This window comes from Crocodylus porosus, unplaced genomic scaffold (genome assembly GCF_001723895.1).
Source record: "Crocodylus porosus isolate Cpor-Errol unplaced genomic scaffold, CroPor_comp1, whole genome shotgun sequence".
Lineage (NCBI taxonomy): Eukaryota > Metazoa > Chordata > Crocodylia > Crocodylidae > Crocodylus > Crocodylus porosus.
The window spans coordinates 1,941,626-1,961,001 of record NW_017728945.1 but is presented as its reverse complement, the minus strand read 5'-3'; the positions used below and the strand labels follow the sequence as shown (position 1 = coordinate 1,961,001).

The following is a 19,376-nucleotide window of genomic DNA, read 5'->3' as shown; positions in this document are numbered from 1 at the left end:
TGACCCCGGTGCTCTTTCCTGCTCAGGCAGGGGGTCGGACTAGATGATCTACCTAGGTCCCTTCCGACTCTAGCTACTATGAAACTATGAAGAGCTCTGTGACAGTGGCCAAGATGACAGGACATGAGAGCTTTGTAAGCCAGACAGCCCAAACCTGTCCAAGCTCAGTTTCACCCCAGGCTGCACTCCCCAGTGCTGCTTTACCTGACAGCTAGTACATGGATTTGCACTTCTGAGTGTGCAAAGCTGCACCTCAAACAGTCTGGGTCCTGAGGACACCGCTCTATGCAAGCACAGAAACCAACATCAAAAGCCCTGTGCAAAAGCCTGACTGACACCAAGAAATTGAGCCACAAGCATTGCCTCTCACGGGGCAGTTTAATGACACCACAAACATTTTGTGCCGCTCTGCTCAGCACATCTGCTCTGTGCCATGCTTGCAGGTCAGAGTCCGGCCTTCACTCCCACAAGCAAATGCTGTGAGGCTTGCTGGAAACAGCAGAGCAGTGGGACTCCTGGCTGCTTTTGGTTCTCCGGTGCGCCAGCCAACCTGCAGTGAGGCCTCGGCACAAGACCCAGTGCTGGGACTGAAGTCAGGACAGACCCAGGGTTGCCTTCAGATTCCAGGGCAATTTGGGAAGAAAGTAAATGGGATCTTTTTTCTCAGTTCAGGGGTGGCCACAATTGGCACGGACAGCCTCTGTGGGTGGCATATGGCAGATGAGGGAGGGAGCACCAGGCATATCAGCAAATAGGGCAGGGAGTAGAAAGCAAAGCAACAAATTAGGCAGAGAGCACAGGGAAGGCAGCACAAAGCAGGGCAGATCAGGCAGGGAGCATAGACCAGGAGGCAGAAGGCAGTGCAGTAGATAAGACAGGGAGTACAGGGCAGGGGCAGAAAGCAGAACAGATCAGGCAAGGGAAGGGGACACTTGGAGTGACACTTGGGGAGGCCACAGGGCTAATTTGCAGCATGCCTACCAAAAACGTTGGCCCCCCCATTGTACTCAGTTGATCTGGAATTGCAGAAACAATGAATTTCCAGCCACAGGCAGCCTTTCTAATGTACCACTCCAGCTGGAAGCTATGCAGAGCCCCTCCTTGCAGGAAAGGTGTAGGCTTGAATCCCTCATTAGCCTTCCCCTGGGACCCAATCCTGACTATCCTACCAGTGCTTGTGGAGGGTAAAACTGCTCCACAAGAGAAATTCTGGCCTCATGAAAGGCAATGAGAGTTTTGTTGTTGGCTTCATACCAGGCAAAAGAAACCAACGGCAATGCTCTCACTGAGTTCAGGGTTGCTAGGGCACTGCCTTTTTGAGGACTGGCCAGGTGCTTTGAAGTTCTCTGTGGATCTTTGTCTTCACACAGCTCCTGAGATCAAGGGCCCTTGGCTCGCAACTGCTCCAAAAGAACCAACTTATGTCTCCAAGACAAGTACTTCGGTTTCCATGATGTGGCTGAGCAGGGGCAGCAGCAGGGAGTCATGTGCCTCACTATGCCCAAGGCTACTCAGGAAGTCTGTGACAATGTCAGGCCAGGGCCCAGATCTGCTGATCCTCATCCTGGCCTTTAGTCACCAAATCATAACCAGAATGTTCATCTTCAAAGCACTTGCAAAAATGGCATATGCTAGTCTTGGAAAATGCGGGCCAGGCTGGTTAGGGAAAAATCTAGGGCGAGGCAAAACCCAGGGAATAGAACTGTGTGCGCCAGAGCTGGGAAGACACAGACACATGGCTGAGGAAGTCTCTCCTCCATGTCCTCAGATTTCTGGTCCTGGCCCCTTACCCAGCTCCCTCCACATCGGAGTACCAACCAGAACAGCCCCCCTTTATTACTGTGATCCTCCAACATCCCAGATTCTCCCAGGACAAAAAGTCTTGATGGTGTCAGCAAAGTCTTCCTGAGAACACCCAGGGGTTCCAGTGCACCAATATACAGAGATATCCCTTGGTGCCAAAGCAAGAGGAACCTCGCACTAGGAACATCCCCACACTCAGCCCAGGTCTCACCAGCTTTTGGACACTGATCACCCCCTTCCGTACAACCAGACTCACCAACTTCTACCATTGTCTATGATCCCCACCAGCCCATGAGCATGTGCGTACCCCCTCCTCCCCCCACACCCACAAACACAACACCACAGCCTGGTTATTCACCCCAGTTTTTATTTAACCAGTCTCCAGGAGCATTCCCAAGGCAGGGTGGGCAGCAGCTGGTCCACCTGAGAACAGGTTAAGTGCTGAAGCCATGGAGATGCTTACAGAAAGAGGCTAATTCTTGCTGTCACGCTAAACTCTACAGAGTATTGACCTCAAGGGAGAGGCTGTTCCTTGGAGTGGATATACACTGATTCCTAATATAGAACCTGGTTATGTGGTGCTAGTAAGAAAATAAGATGCTCTATAATGACTTGATTAAGTTTAGTGGCTAAAGTCAGCTGTTAGGAGGCACCTGGGTGAGACAGGCAGGCCCCCTCTTCATGATCCTCAGGGAAGGAGGGCAATGGTTGCTGCAGGTACCAGGGCAGCTCCTGACACAAAGAAACCCTAAGTAGGGACCTCAGAGCACTGCTCAGTTCAGGGTTAAAGATACCCCCAACCACCCTCACCACAGAGCAGGGCAAAGCAAGATGCGGGTTTGGTCCCCATTACTGGACTCCCTCAGCCCCCTACTGACCACAACAAACCTGCCCGCAGCACTTGTGTGAGGGTTTGAAGCTGGAGGAACCAGAGGCACAGAGTTTCCGCTACACTATGTCCTACTGGGGTGCGCTGGGGTGACTCAGGCCTGTGGATGAGCTGAGAGCTGAACCCAGATCTACTGGGTCCTGGTTTGCAGCCTTGACCCCCATCTGCCCTGCCTTCCATGACTGTCCAGCTGTCCACAACCATCAGCTATGCCCTGCTAGGGCAATGCTGAAGACACCCTAAACTGGGAGCAAGCCAGTGTCAGGTGATGGAGTGGAGGACAGGCCCCGCAAGCAGCATCCCTCATCCAGTCATAGCAGGCTAGCCACAGCCCTAAAGCCAGAGATGCCCAGCCCCCAGGCCTCAGCTGTACTGAAACAACAGGAACTACTCAGCCCAGTTGAACTATTCCTCCAGCAAACATGTGTGCCAGGCAGAGGCATGTAGCAGTGCGGTGGCTAGGGGAGAACCAGCTCTCTGCAGCAGCTGAACATGAAGGCAGGGGGAGGAGGTGTCGAGGGTTCCCGTCAGTCAGTGCTTTGCTGCAGCAGGACGGTCCTCTTCACAAGTGTTCACTGAAACAAGGAGTGAAGCAGGTGGATTCACTTTTCAGGAGTTCTGCAGGGAAGGAGCTTCAGGTCTCTCAGCCCCAAGGAACGATCCATCCTGGAACCGGCAGTGCCCCCCCGGCACTGCTACATGCCTGCCTTGGGTCTGTGCTGGGGAGATCCCAGCCTCTCTGGACATTGGACTTTTGTCTTCCTGCCTGTCCAGCCACCAACAAGAGGAGATGCTTAATTCCAAAGCACGTTCTGTGATGCAGATGCCTGCTGCCCCACTGGGAACAGATCGAGGTCAGCAGCTCCTTTTACATTGGCAGGTGCCCAGTGTTAACCTGACAGGGCAGGCTGGGCCACCCCCAATGCAGCTCAGCAGGACAGTATCTCGGGAAGAGCTGCACAGAAGGCTGCTCCTTCCCTCTCCTGCTGACACTGGGCTACTCCCAAACTATTCCAAGCTTGGTCCACCAAGATCAAGGTGCTCATCAGGAGCACACCACTGCCTGACACTGGTGGTAGTGCAGGCAAACACTACAGCTCCCCGCCCAGTGCGGCAGACATACCTCCCCACTCTAGGAAGCCCTGCTTACCTGGCTATCCGGGACAGGATCTCTTTGATACGCACAACAAGCTTCTCATGCTGCAGAGGGTTGCTTTCAATGGCACTGTGCAGTTTGGCCATGTAGAAATCCAGGGTGCCCAGTGTGGGGGTCTCTCCGGTGCCTGAAACAGATGCCCATAAGCTGGGGGCAGGGGCCACACATGGCATCATACCCAGCCCCAGCCTTTTGCTGGGACCAACGTTCTGTACTGGGAGAGCTGCCGATCAGCTCCACACCTGCACGTGCCTGGAGCCCAGACAAACCCATGGCTGCAATGGCTAGATAGCTTCTGCTGGTGGTAAAGACCCCTTTGAATCTGCTCCCTCACACACAGATCCTTCCAGGACACTGCTCTAAAGGGTTGCAGGTGACAGGGGCAGGGCAGTCCAAGCATAGGGTGCAAACACTTCTAGCCCCCCATGAATGTGGTTTACAGTCAGCTGGATCAGCTCAGCACTTCATCTAAGCCAGAGTGCAGGCATATGCCTGCAGAGACCCTGCTGCCAAGGCCTGGTCTGCTCTGTCCATATGAGAGACAGCAGGACACTTTCCTCAATAGCAGGGGCTAGCACTGCCCTCACCTGCACAGTGTGCTGAGCCTGCCTGGCACCCAGGATCTGCCCCAGAGGGGCCTGCTCTGTAGTGGGGGCAAAGGCAAAGAGTCTGTGCAGTGCCTGGTGATCCTTTCAGGCAGCACTTCCCAGAGTGGCAGTGTGCTCCCATTCCTAGCAGGGATATGTGTGAATCACAGCCACTGGCAAGGGGAATCTATGGCTGTGATTTTTGTGGCCGCCAGGAACCAATGGCAGTGGGGGCTGAAGCAAGGGGGGCACGAGGGTGGCCAACCTTGCTATGATGGGGTATAAACCCACAAAGCTTGGGAAACGTCACTTTAAGGCAAGGGGGGAAGAGAAGGTGGTTTGGTAGAAGTTTTGTGAATCCCTGCAGGGTAAACGTCCCCAGTTCCAGGGAGCCAGGCTCAGCCAGCATCAGGTCCTCTTATGGGAATGCAGCCAAGAGCACATCCCTGTAAGTCACAGAGAGGGTCCTTCCAGGCAGCATCCCAGGCTCCCTTCTCTGACTCCCAGCTCACCTGGGATGGGCAGGGAGGCAAAGCTGGTGGTCAGGGCCTGCCGGACAGACTGGAGTTGCTGCTGCAGGGCCAGCGTCTGCCTCTCCTCCAGTGCCAGCTCCTGCTCCAGCTTCTCCTTGGCACAGCTCATGCTCTCTGTGTGCTTCTGCAGGATAGCATTCTGTTCTTCGAACTCCGTGTTCATCTTCCGCAGGCGCCGCAGTTCTGCCTCCCGTGCTGCCCCACAGAGATGAGTAGAGGGGTCAGTACAGAGAACAGGGGCATCCCCCAACAGGCTCACAGGGACTCAGGGCCAAACCCTCTCTACTGGGGACTGAGCAGGGCTCAAGCAATGGCATCAGCCTCACCCTCAGTTCTCTGGATACAGCACAGACTGGAGCCCCCAGCCAGGATCAGAGCCCTTGTGTGCTAGGTGCTATAAGGGTCCCTTCCTTTCCCTTCCTTTGTCAGTGCCAATGGAACTGAAGCCAGGAAAGCCGGCTCATGCAGGATGCCAGGATCTGTAACTGTACACTTTCCCAGCACCCTACTGTAGCACTGACAGGATCAGCAGACACAGTCCACATAATTTGTACTGAAACTCCCACTGAGCTTGCCTCTGCGCATTATGGGTTTCCTTCACCTGCTAGCCTGGCAGTCAAGCCAGTGGTGCTATCAGCTATGGTGAGCCTCAGGGGTCTGATTACAACAGGGAAAGGTGACCATCCTCTTCTGCCCAGGTTGGAGGTGTGTAATGGAACAGTGGGCTACAGCATGTGGCCTTCCTCCCTCCACAGCCAACCCCCTAGGGCCCGTGAGCCAGGGACTGTGTACATGGAGAAAGGCAGACTGTCCCAGCCCCAAAGGGTGAGGCCCCTTTCTCCTGGTTCAGTACCTTTGTTCTGGTCCAAGAACTCCTCTGTGAAGATCGGCACATCGAACGTGGAAAAGCCATCACTGCCGCATTCCCCCACCTGGCCAGGAGATTGGGTGAGTGTCTAGCAACCAAGAAGGGTCAGATAGGGACAGTTGCTGGGTGGGAGAGCTCCAACCTGAGCTCCCCTTTGCATGGGGGAGTCCCCAGACATTCTGGGACATGCTGATCCTCAACCTCCCTGAGCTGGAAAGGGTGGCACAGACTTGAAAACCCATAAGACAGAAGCTCGAGGGCAGTTAGAAGGGCTCGGGTGAGAGTACACAGATGGAGCCAACAGTGGAGGATACAAGGCAAGGACGACATGGTCTGTGCTCCAGCACAGACTGACCAGAATGAATCAGATACGGTGGCAGCTTAGTCTGAGCAGGGGGTGTCTTGGGGAGACCTGTCCCCTGGGCAGAGCTGAGGCCTCCCCAAACCAATGGCCAAGTCACCTTCCTCTGCAGGGGCCAGTGCTTCACACCTCATGTACTCTACTGAGTGTCCTCTGTGCCTCCATCCCTTCAGGGCCTTACCTTGTGTGGGTGGCCATTCAGGAGGGTGTTCACAGCTACAGAGCCAGCATCCTCTAGGGGCAGAAAGCAGTCACGGGTTACTCATCTAGCCTCACTGCCACCAACATACAGCCCCAAGAAAGGGAACAACCCCATTATTCCTTGTGCCCAGCAGCACTGACCTTTCTTGATCTTCTTCTCCTGGATCTTCTCCGTGCACATCTTGTAGGCCTCTGACTGCTGGTACTCCCGCAACTCCTTCATGTACTGCTGCTTCTCCCGCTCTGCCTCGTCCAGGTACCGCTGAAACCACACCAGGGTTAGATGCTCTGTGCAGAGCCACCGAGGACAGACAGGAGCAGGCCCTGCCCAGAGGACAGACTATTCCCAGGACCAGACAGGAGAACAAGGTCACAGACCTTGGCCCCCATCTCCCTCTTAATAGGGCCCAGCAGGTGTTGCCATAGACACCACTGAGAAACCTATCCCAGTACACAGGGCTTGTTTCCAAGCCCAGTTCTGTTTCCACAAACACCAATGGCAAAAATCTCTGTTCACTTCAATGGCAGCAAAACTAGCTGGAAGTGTTAACTCTTGGCTTTGGGACTGGCTGCTAGTTGATGCTGAAGCCCAGTGGCGAGGCGTAGGAGGTGCACAGGGGTGCACTTGCACCCCCTGACAGCATTGGTGCACCCCCTGAAAGCCAGTGCTCCCCAGTTAGATGACGGGCAGGGGCGGTAGGCAAGAGTGCCACTGCCCCCCCTGCGAGCGCCAGCCGGGGAGTGGAGGCACCAAGAGAAGAACTGCTGGCACCTCTGGGAGTGCTGCTCATGCTTCTGGGTTGGTTCAATCAGCCGCAGAGGGCACCCCCCCCAGTCACTGACTGGTTGCTGGGGGGGAGGGGCATGTGCCCCCCTGACTCAGAAGGCACGAGTTGCCCATGCTGTGGCCTACAGCAGAGTGGCTAGTCAGGTGAATCTAAGGTATGTAATCCCTGCAGCCAAGGCAGAGGACACATCCCAAGCCTCCTGCAGCAGCAGATTAGGTAAGCACTATGGACTGGGCTCCCTAGATGTCTTCCAGGGGACCCTGGTTATCCCTCTCTAAAGAACCTACAGCAGTGTGGATCTTGTACTGCACTCATTGCCACAGATGTTTCCCAGATCCCATTTGCAGGTGGCCTCTCCCCTGGGAGCCTGGTCCTTCCCACACCTGTTTTTCTGAGGGCTGGAGCTTGCTCCACTCAGCTCCCAGCATCTTGGTGATCTCGGGAAAGGGCAGGTCAGGATGCTGCATGCGAATCTGTTCACGCCGTTCATTTAGAAAGCGAACATAGCCCGTCACAGGGGCCTTGGGGCCATTGGGTAGGATCTTCTTCCTCTTCTTCCCTTTGGGCCAGCCCCTCTTCTTCACCGGCTGGTGCCCGAGGGCAGGAGAAAGACAGACATAAGGATAAATATGTACAAGCTAGACTGGAGCTCACTAAGCTACTGGGTACAAAGGGGAGAGAGGGACATAAAGCAATGCACTAGAACAGAGCTAAGCCTCCTGTGCCCTGAACCCTTTGTTTTTCAGGTGATTTGAGTTCCTGGACTCTTCTCAGCCCAGTGTTGTAGCCACAAGAGTTCCCCCTTCTCCTGTATCCATGGCACAAGGCCCTGGGATGTCTGGGCTGCATGGTAAGGAAGGCAGTGTTATTGAGAGCTCAAGGATCTTGCACGTAGGCAACAGAAAAAGAGCTCTATCTAGGACTGGCATCTGCTTTCTGCAGTGCTGTGAACCCTAATATCCCACTGCTGGGCTACTGTATGGCAATCAGCACGGGAATGGCCTGGTATTGCTGTCAGAGAAGCCAGGCTCTGAGGCCCAGGTCTCACCTCCTCCTCGTTGTGGGGCTTCTCAGTGCTCGTGCGGGGAACCTCCCCCTTTTCTTGCTTGATGGCCACCAGGAAGTTCCCATGCTGGGCTTTGCCGGCAGTGTGTCTGCAAACAGAGAGCTAGAGTCATCCTGGGCTGGAAGGCAAGTCCGGAGGCGCTACTGGGAGGCAGCACCTCCTGCAGGGAGAGGCTGGGAATGCAGGGGCTGAGCTTCCCACTCATTTGCCCTCTCCACGGCCTACTAGGGGGAGCCATTCCCTCCCAAAGCCAGAACTCCCCTACTGTTCTCTATAGCGTGACCTGCTGGGAGCACAATGAATCTACCCAGGACCAGGTAGGCCCCCGGTGTCCTGGAGTCCTCTGTGACACCATGCATTAACTGGCATTAACAATTACATATTCCTCCTTTAATCTGATGTTAAGTGAGTCCCATATCAGCCATTCCAGTATTTCAACTGACAGGTCTATAACTTACTCAGGCCACTTTATCATGTTCACATCCTGCCTTGGCACTGGCTCTCTTCCAGCCCTCTGAACTACTCAGTACTCCCAGACTCACTGGAAACCAACATAACTTCCCAGACCTCTTTGAAAACCACTGGACACCATTTACCCCGACTTAAAAATATCTACCTCAGGAAGCTACTCTTCAATATGTTCCTGAGTTACTATGGGAATGAAACATATTTCCTGTGATATGAGGACATCATTAGTTCCCCCCCCCCCAGCGAGCACAAGGGGGAAAAAAACTAATTGCGTCTGCTTTTTCTGTATTATTATCAACAATTTCACCATTTCCATCTAGTAATCGATTAAAGCCATTGTTTAGATACTTTCTGCTCCTAAAATACTTGAAAAACTCCTTAACTTTGCTGCCAGAGATTCCTTCTTTCACTTCCCTTACACATGTTCTACAGTCCCTGACTTGATTCAAATCCATTACCATCAGAATCTCCTTCCCTGCATTTATTATGGATGGTTTTAAGATCTCATTTTTACAGCTACAGCCAGTATAGATGTACTTCCTTTATCCTTTTTACACAAAACAAAAGCAATCAAGCCACAATCACTTATTATGGAGCCATATGAATTTTAAGTTCTGGGATTGACTCCTCTTTATCTATCAAGCTGTGCTGTAATACAGTTTCCCCCTGTGCGTTACAAGCTGCGTTCTGGGGTCTGCATATTGTTACCTCCGATAGGTGCAAACTCCACAATTTTAGTTCTGACAGCATGAGGCCGCTGGAATGAGCCACTCAGACTAAAACCCCCCATGATAACACTACTCCTCCCTAAGCATTGCAGGCGGGTGCTTATGAAGCTGGTTATTCTACAGGGGCCTTTAAAAATAAGCTTGAATGTGCTGCAATGCCAAGCTATGCATCTGGGAATGGGGAGCAACTCCAGGATCTGAGGAGCAGGGAGACCATGCAAAGCAGCGACTCCACAAAGGATTTGGTGGAGTGGTTTTTCAACTATGTTCAAGGGAGGTTCAAAGGAACCTCCTGCTAGACTCAGGACCCCCCCTGGAAAATGCCAGCTCTCAGCTTTCACTCATTTTGTGACTATGGAAAAAAATACCAGAGTAATTCTTCGGCTGCAATGAACTCAGAAAGACCGCAGCGGGTCAGAGTGGTTTTGACACAATGAATTCCTATTTAAAGTTCCTGGGTTTGTCTTGCAAATTGTGTGTGAGAGTTGGCACACCTAACAGTGCTAACAGTGCAAGGCACCTGATTGTCACCCTTAAAAGGAACATCTCATGGCAGCCGAGGGTGCCACATAACCTGGTTTAGAATCACTGACAGTGTCTACATGCGATGCTGACTGCACGGTGGCTCATTATTACTCCACAGCAGAGCACTGTGTGGCACAAAGCGTGACATGACATTACTGTGCAGTAGTAATGAGCTACCGCGCAGTTGGCATCACCTAAAAGCTGTTCATAATGAGCTACTGCACAGTCAGTGTCACCTAAAGCCACCTCCTCTGGGAGACAGGCCCTAGTCATGGTTTCTGCTCCAACCAAAGTTTTGGGAATTCACCCAGCATTATACATCCAGCTGAGTCATTTCATTCTGCCCCACAGTCTCTATGGCCAGAGTGGGGCTTTCTGAATATGTTCAAAAGGGAAGCATGGGGTAAGCATAGTTATGTAAATTGAAACAAGCGTGAAGGTTGAATAAGTGCCAAAAACTGCCTTTATGCACTTAGGCACAGAAACGTGAAACAGGATTTGTGTCTCAGCCTCCAGTGACTGTAAACTTAGAACTGACATAAAGAGTTCAGGTTCTTCAGAAGGCCTTAGGAGACAAGATAAAGCATTCTGGATGCGGTCCAGGGATCTCAGGCATGGAGAGAGAGGCTGATGAGGCAAAGAGAAACATGAGATAAAGTTTTAAGGGTCAGATTCTGAGAGCACTGGGCTGCATTAGGTTTAGCACTGAATGAGAATACAGAATGGCACTGATGTGTAGGAAAGGTTAATTCAAGGGATCTAAGGATCACTCAGAATGAAGATGACAGAGGAGGGGCGGTGGGAAAATATGGAGTAGGTCTCAGCCTCCCAGCTGCAAGGGCTACCACAGTCCAGCGACACAGTAAAGGCGCAAGCAGAAATAGGCCCTTTCCAGGGAGTGAGCTGGAGAATGAGTTGCTAGTCACAAACTCCACTTGATTCAGCCAAAAACTTCAACATGCAGAGACAGGAACAGAATAGCTTGTTACAAACCCTGCAGACCCTTTCACGGGGCCTCTCCTCCTATGTCTTTTTAACCACCCCTGAGAGCAGTTGTCTCTGACCAAAATCTCTGCAAAACTCGGAGACTCTCCACAAGCATGGGCAAGATGGGAGTATTGTCAGCGACTCTCTTCAGAGCAAATGGAATCCTTCACAGCGGCTCGTTTCTAGCTCTAATTTAGAAGCAGCAAAAGGGAGAAGAGGAGCTGTAAAAGCTGATGGATAATCCAGAAATGATCTAATGAATGGACAGCTCGCAGATCAGGTGGCCACAGTCAATATAAAAGACACTAGGATGCACTTGTTAGAGCAGAAGGACATATGAAAAAGGGAGAGGGTATTACAGTATATGCTAGGCATACATATGGAAGCCAGATACTAGAAAAGAGAAGGAATTATGTGTGTTGATAGATCAAGCACTAGAGAATTCACTTTAGGACACACATAAAGTAGGGGTAAGAGTTTTGCAGACCTGAAGAGTGTAGAATGAGAATCTTGATTACACACAGCCAGATGCAGTAGCAATTTGAAGTGATGTAGGAATCTCCCTGAGAGTTTCAGCTCATGATTTGACAGAAGATAGTTTCCTGTGCTTGTTGAAAATCTCACTCCCTTACTTGTGAGAGAAGGTGGAAGTGCTAGTGAAAGAGCACACCACAGCGAGTGAAGTCTTAGGTCTGCAACAATATCTTAGAGCTATTTAGCAGAGCAATAGGAAAAGATAACGTACAGTTAGCCCCATTTCCCTACAGATCCCCCCAGAGTGGTGATAGTAGAAGGACCAAGCAGGAAGAACCTTTCAAGGGCCAAGAAGGAAACATCTCTCAAGGCTGGTAGGGTAATGAAGAAGATCCAGGCTGAGTCCCCAGAATCACAAGGAGCAAGACATAGACAAAGTTTGGGCAGAAAATCTTGGGTTGGGATTTCAGTCAGCTCCTGAGCACACTGAGGACCCAGAAAGCAACCGAATGCCGTGAGAAAAAATTCAAAGTGTGGCAGGTAAATGACAGGCAGAGAAACAAAGCCCCAGCGCGTGCATCATCAAGAGAAAGCTGCCGAATTTACAGAGTTGTCTGACTGGTTGTAGCAGCCAGAGGCCATGATTCCTAAGAAGGCGCTTGCTGGAGAGGAACAGCATCCTAATGAACAGGATAGGTGCCAACGGGTCTGCTGTAAAGTAACGCCCATTGTAGGTATGGATGGAATTGGCACATCTGCATTATTAATGGTGGGAAAGGAACGCCACTTTGTCTTACTAATAGCAGAGCCTGTCTCAGCATAGTTCATACGAAGACTCCATTACAGTCCAATCTCACCATTTGGAGAATGCAGAATTCCTTCCTTGTTTGCAAAAAATCAGGTAAATGTTGCACTGTCTTGTCCAAATTTAACTGAGCTGGGCAACTTGACAGTGATTCATGCCTTGCTTAGTAAGCATGCCTAAGCTGTGCAATCTTTTAGAGTCTGATTTTCTTGCTGCATTATACAATGTGGAACCGACCATACCAACAAGCTGCTGTGAGTTGCATTCTCCAGGCTTTAAATCATTAAGCAGTAACAAGTTTAGCTTGTTGCGGTGTCGAATGGGTTCAGAAAGCACAGCCGTGTAAGGTGGAGGGCATTTTCACAGACCACGCTTTTAAAAAGGATGTGCAAAGGCTGGTAAAAAGCATTCAAGGCTTTTGTTAAGCATAGCATGATGCTGGGCAGCCGGCCAAGCTTGTTTTGATCTCTTAGCCAAATATTCCCCCACAAAAGCAGTATCCTTTCCCTGGTGAAGGTAAGCCTTATGCAGGACTTTTTCCCCCCACTATCTCAAAGTGATTTTGCGCTTCATTAAGGCAGTGAGCTGGCAGTTCTCAGTTCTACTACAGTAAACTTTAGGGGGAAAAGCAAGTTTCTTTTCCCTTTTCTTCTAAACTTGCCTGAATTTTACTGGTCTTTTGGATTTTTTATTCTTTTGCAAAAGTTTTTAAGGTTTATTTTACTTGGAATATATGTAAGTATACTAGAGCCATATGGGTTTTTAACTGTGATTGTTCAATACATGTTTTGTTGTGTGCACTTTGTATGTCATGCATGTACAGGCATACCTCGGAGATATTGCGGGTTCGGTTCCAGACCACCGCAATAAAGCGAATATCGCAATAAAGCGAGTCACATGAATTTTCTGGTTTCCCAGTGCATATAAAAGTTATGTTTACACTATACTGTAGTCTATTAAGTGTGCAATAGCATTAAGTCTAAAAAAAACAATGTACAGACCTTAATTGAAAAATACTTTATTGCTAAAAAATGCTAGCCGATGGAAAAATGGCGCCGATAGACTTGCTCGACGCAGGGTTGCCACAAAACTTCAATTTGTAAAAAACACAATATCTGCGAAGCACAATAAAGCGAAGTGCAATAAAATGAGGTATGCCTGTATAAGTATTATCTAAAGGTGTGTCTATGCCATACACAGGCTAAAGGCAGAATCCTGTTTCGCTGTGCACACCCAAATGGCAGTTTCAGAGCCATATTACTGCTATTTTTGGTGCTTATACACAGCTTGCAATCCTACCTGAAGAACAATGGGGACACAAGCATCCACACGCTACTGAACATATGCAGCTGGCTGCACACTGGCCTGGCAGATACACAGGCAGCTCTATATAAGCCTATGCTGGCAAGTCAAGTCACAAACTGTACCTGGCAAACCGCCCCCCCCCCATGACTACTTGGTGTCGGACAACCAGGCAGGGCACATGTCCACAAAGCAGACGACTTGGGTTATAAAGCCCCATTTCAAGAGAATTTGAACATGTGCCTTTTCTGACTTCTCAGCATGTGACTCAGACCATACCACAGAGTAGGCAGCACCTAGTGGCCTCTCCAGTCCTTCTGAACCCAGCCAAAAGAGGGAGGTGTGTGAAGCCAGGAAAGGTAGACAAGCAAGGCGGTGTGTGGCTTAATGAGAGGGATGCTAGTCTGGCAGGGAACAGGTTCCAGTCTGGATCTCCCCCCACCCTGTTCCCAATGAGACAGAAACTTTCCCCAGTGATCTCTGTACCTTTTACGTGATGAACAATAAATGCAAGATGCTTCAAGAGAAGGCTTGGAGAAAAGCTAAAAAAAAAATGCTTAACCTGTGGCAAGGTGGTTCAAGTATGATGCTATGAAATCAAAGGGGAGCAGGTTCAAATCCTTGCTGGGTGAAGGAGCCTAGAACCTGTCTCCTGCTTCTTGGGTGAGCACCTTAATCACCCAGTTACTGGGCTAAAGCCCTAAAAGGTCTGTCTTCCTCAGACCACAGTTCTGGGACTTGCACTCCATACTACACATACCAAGCTGCATACCTGCCCACACCAACCCCTTGTTAAGTGCCAAAACCAGCAGTTATATGGCTGGGAAATAGGCATTTGAGCACATGAAGTGAAACAGAAGTCTGCTCTTAACATTGTGTGCGTTTTGCTGTTTTTTTAATTTGCTCCAACAAGCATCAATCAATCCCATTTCATTTTTAATAATTACAAAAAACAATTATAACAGTTATGAATTTGTGCTGAGGTTGACTGTTTCAATATTTTGTTACATTATAGCAAATACTGTAAGACTAGTCAATTTTTATATATATATATATATATATATATATATATATATATATACACACACAGCAAAAGCTTTGTTATCTGGCACCCATGGGAAACGGAGGGTGCCAGATAACAAAATATGCCAGTTACCCGAGAGGCCTGAACAGGCAAAGACGCCTGTTCAGGCCACTGCTTCTCCCTCTGCGTCTGGAGCAGGGAGGTGGGCCCTGTGCAGGCCGCTATGCCCCGGGATGTGGGGGTCAGCAGCGCAGGCTGCTTTGCCCTGGGCCATAGGGGCTCGGTGAAACTGGAAGTGCCACGGTGGGCACTTCTGGTTTGGCTTTTACCTTACAAGCCAGTTTGCTGGTTAATAGAGGATTCCAGCTTGTAAGGTGCTGGATAATGAAGCTTTTACTGTCAATTAACTAGTCCTACACTATATATATTTACAGAAAGAGATCTTTAAAAAAAATAAATCCTTGCATAAGTGTTTCCCCCTTCAACATCAGGCAAAAGTGCCTATAAATGGGTATTAATAACTATGTTTCTGAAACAATACCTGATAAAAATGAACTTCTTTCCTTAAATGAGCAGAGGTTTCCCCACTCTGGGTGAACACTGCAAAATCTAATTCCATGCATAAAGTGATAAATATTGCTTGATTTAATGGGTTACAGCAAAAATAAATGAATAAATAAAAATAAAACAAAAAATAAAAATAAAAAGCACATTCTCTTTTGTTTCCAATCATCTGGGAGAACAGAACAAGCCAGCTATACTATACAATTCATCCCAAGGAAACTGGGCTCTTTTCAGTCCTTTCATCCTACTGACCTTAAAAGTTACATCAGCTTCAGCTACAGGCCAACTGCTCTTAGAGGTTATGACTGAAAGGCAGATGCAACTTCCTGGTCATTCATACCTCTAGCACTCAGAAAGAGGGTTTTAAAATGGGTAAGTACTTGTGGGAGCACCTGAATCTGTTCTACCTGAGAGCTGAGAGTACCAGCTAAAATGAGAAAAGCTCAACAAAGGCAAGAGCATGTTTTGATCAAAAAAAACCCAACCCCCCCCAAACAAAACAAACCCCCAAAACCAGTAAAAAAAAAAACAAAAAAAAACCCAAAACCAAAAAACCCCTAACACCACACTTGGGAAACAGGGGACTTTGGAATACCCCCATTCTATGCAGTTGCTGAGCACAATTTCCATTATACAATTTAAACCAGCTAAGCCCTTTTCTGTGTGAAATGAGAAGTACTGGAAGAAAAAAGTCTGACAACATTTATTACTCAAATCATAACTGTTCAAGAAGGGATCTGTTTGATGCAATGCACCCCCACGGCTGCCTGACATGACCTGCCTGGGTGCCTGTCAGCACCCACTGCCAAGTAAAGCTCAGGAAGAACAGACCAATGAAGCTGAGGCTGGATCTAGTGCAATGGTGGGATTCTGATCAAACACAGCATGTTCTCTTGTATACCACATGCCCCCCCCAAAATAAGACATGTCCCTTATTTTGGAAGAAAAAATATTCTTCCAGCCATGGCTGAATGCTGACTGCAGGGGACCCTGACTTCAGTGGCTGTGACTGCAAGATGGTTAAAGCTGTAGCTCTGGTGCTGACAAGTGAATGCCATCTCCTCTCTCCCTGTGGCTGGTAGAGGGAGAAGCATGGTAGATATTTTGCAACAGAGTCTGCCTACTTTGATTCAAGAAGAAAAATTAGCTTCCTCTCTTAAGACATGCACACCAGTTCTGGAGGGGTGATTTATGGGGGGAAAGCATGTGTGGTATTTGAGTAAATGCCATATTTGAGAGACCATGAACTACAGCCAAAAATCCACTTCAGAATATTCAAAATTACTGTATTTTCTTGCATACAACGCAGCCTCAAGTAAAATATGCAGCTTGTTGTTGAAAGGCAGAAAGAAATTTAAACAGCCTTTCCTTGAGAACCTCTGCAGGAGAGGAGGAAGATGGAAAACATCCATAGCCAGCAGCTACGGCAGGGGTAGGCAAAATGCGGCCTGGGGGCCAGATGCGGCCCACCAGGATGTTCTACCTGGCCTGCGGGGCCCCTAAAAAATGTAGAAAATTAATATGAATCTGCCCTGGGCTGCCTGCCACGTGGCCCTCGATGGCTTGCCAAAACTCAGTAAGCAGCCCTCTGCCCAAAATAATTCCCCGCCCCTAAGTTAAGGAGTCCTGCATGCAACATTTGCTGCTTTATTTTTGCTTTCTCCTGACAGAGGCTTAAGCAGCAGAAACTGCTGTCACCATATTTTACAATCTAAACCTCAACTTCTAGTCACTGGATTTTGGAAAGAAAGTGTGTGTTGTGTTGTATGTGAGAAAAATATTGTATGATCAAGACCACACAGTAGCTTAGTGCTTGCAGTTTTGATTAAACTTGAAGTTTTGATTAAACAGGTTTAATTTATTCATGAGCCTATTGCTTTAACCTGTTTTTATATGAGGGGAATTTAAACATTGTGATCAGGTCAAACTGGCTTCTTGCTGTTCACTAGTCTCTGTTGATAAGATCATGACTACTCAGTAATAAGCAAGAGGCTTGTTTGTGCCACACCAAGTCCAGGAGTTTCCTTGTTTCAGAAAAAAGAGGGACTTGGGAAACAACTTGTTAGGGACAGAGCATGGACTTCAGGACTGTTTATGTGGAACCAATGGATTTTAGTGTTCTTAAAGAATAGGAGAGTTATGTGTTATCCCAAGAAACCGTGCATTTAATCCCATGTTGGAAGGAATTCAGTTTAGCATAGGAAGGCAGATTTACAACACACGGTATTACTTGCATTATATGGTTATTTTAAAAAACCTAATTTAAAATTAATCTATGGACTAAGCCAACTCAATTAATGTGCCCTGCCAACGGGAAGCAGGTTTTAGACATAAAACAAAAAAAATCAGGATGCCTTTGCAGGACATAGACTTTAAGAAGCTTCCTGCCAAATTGAAGATATACAGGTGTACTTATGGTATTGTCCAGGTCAGAGTGGAAGAGAATGCATAAAGCACATCCTAAATTGTCTTCTGGGACTATTAGGAAAATGGCTATAGCAATCCTGCATCTAAATTTTGACCTGTCATGAAAAAGGGTGATGCATATTCCCAGAATCTCTGAGTTCCCTTCGCAGCTCCATTGCTTGTGTTTGCACCTGACATAGATGTTTATATCCAACCCGCTGCTGTCCAGTACAGGTGACTTAGAAGGTGACATCTACAAGGAACATCTGCAAGTCCCATGTCTGATGGCAATTCACCCAGACTTACACCTGGGAAACCTCACAAACCGGTCACTGCTCCAGAAAAGAGCAGCTATCCATATATTAGTGTCATGTGCTTGCAGGGGGGAAAAAGCCTCGATTAGGAATCAAGATTAAGCTAAAAGAGCAGAAAGACACCGTACTGCACCTGCTCCAATTCATTTGGTAGAAGGCCCCAATAGAAAAGGTAGCAACAAACGTGGGACAGTGCCGTGTAATCCCTAATCACAGGGCGTCCCTACATGATGTGCTAAACATGTAGTAGCCTAATATTACGCAGCAGTAGCGTGTCATGTCAAAAACAGTGCCAATATGCTACTGCACAGCAGTATCACTAAAAAGATGTGCTGTGGTACTAATGCACAGCAGTGCCAGTCACCGCGCATTTAGTACTTGATTATATGAGCACGAAACATAACACGCAGTCACTACGCTGTGTTAACAAACGTGCAGGCGCACCCACAGGACACGAGCCAACCTTTTGATTTCGGCCCAAGTACACCATGGCTGACCGCAGCACTGTCACACCCGCTCTCAATTGGGAAAATGTTTGTGTCATTAATGTAGATTCGGGGTTTCAAATCATGGCGGAACAAATTTAGATGCAAGGGGAAAACGTGCATGCAACGTAAACAGAAAGAGAAGGGAAAGAGAGAGCTACTGGGAAGAACTGTGATGATTACAAATTAACCTCAGGAGCTGCATTATTATTACTCAGGGTTAAATGTGCGTGACACCGATAACGTTACTTGTGCCATTAAACCGATAAGGAACAGCAGGAAGCGGCGGCTGCTGACTTCGTCCAGGTAACAAAGAGGTGCGGTCGCATTTCACGATGCTGGAGCCCGCCCAGGAGCCCCGAGGGGGGGAGCGGGCCGGTCTCAGCAGCCCGGAGGGAGAAGTGCTGCCAGGAGGCCCCGCCAGCGCCGCGGGGCGGGTCCAGGGCCCGCGAGGTGTTCCGCGTGGAGCCAGGGCAGGGCAGGGGCTCTCACCCCGCGCGTGGCGGCCCAGAAGGCGGTGGCCAGGACACAGGGCAGGGGCGCGCGCGGACTGGACACGTGGGTTCTCCTTCGCAAGAGGAAAACGCGGGTGGGGTGGGGGGGGCAGGGCTGCTTGGCCTCCACTCGCCCGCTCCCGGGAGCCCCCGCGCGCGGACACTCACAGCATGGCGGGGGGCAGCGGGGCGCCGTGCGCCATCCCCGTCCGGCAGCGCCTGAGGGACACGGCCCGTCACAGGCGGCACCCGCCGGCAGGCAGCGGCCCACTCGCACCCCTTCCGCGCCCTGCCCCGCCCCCCGGCGGCATGCTAATGAGCCGCCTGCCGATTGGCCTGCCGGCGCCGGCGTGTGGCGGAAGTGGGCTGGGATTGGCCAGCGAGGCGCTCCGTCCGTGGCCAAGGGAGGGGGAGCCGGCGCGTGGCGTCCTCGACCCCGCGCGCGACCAGCTCGCTGGCCAATCAGCGAGCGGCTGCGGCGTGAAAGGGAAGGGGCTCTTAAAGGGGCCTGGACGTGGGGTCAGGGGCGGTTGCCGGTGCACGTTGGG

General features: G+C 49.8%; 1 protein-coding gene across 1 annotated transcript; it reads right to left on the bottom strand.

The window, feature by feature from the left end:
- Positions 1–2,150: 2,150 nt before the first annotated feature.
- Positions 2,151–19,130, bottom strand: HMG20B (high mobility group 20B). Its single transcript, XM_019550603.1, has 9 exons — positions 18,997–19,130; positions 8,235–8,340; positions 7,570–7,773; positions 6,540–6,660; positions 6,379–6,431; positions 5,822–5,900; positions 4,948–5,163; positions 3,843–3,975; positions 2,151–3,267 (listed from the first exon to the last, which is right to left on the bottom strand). The coding sequence occupies exons 1-9, from the start codon at positions 19,029–19,031 to the stop codon at positions 3,255–3,257; spliced, it is 960 nt and encodes a 319-aa protein (XP_019406148.1). The 5' UTR covers positions 19,032–19,130; the 3' UTR covers positions 2,151–3,254.
- Between the last annotated feature and the right edge of the window lie 246 nt (positions 19,131–19,376).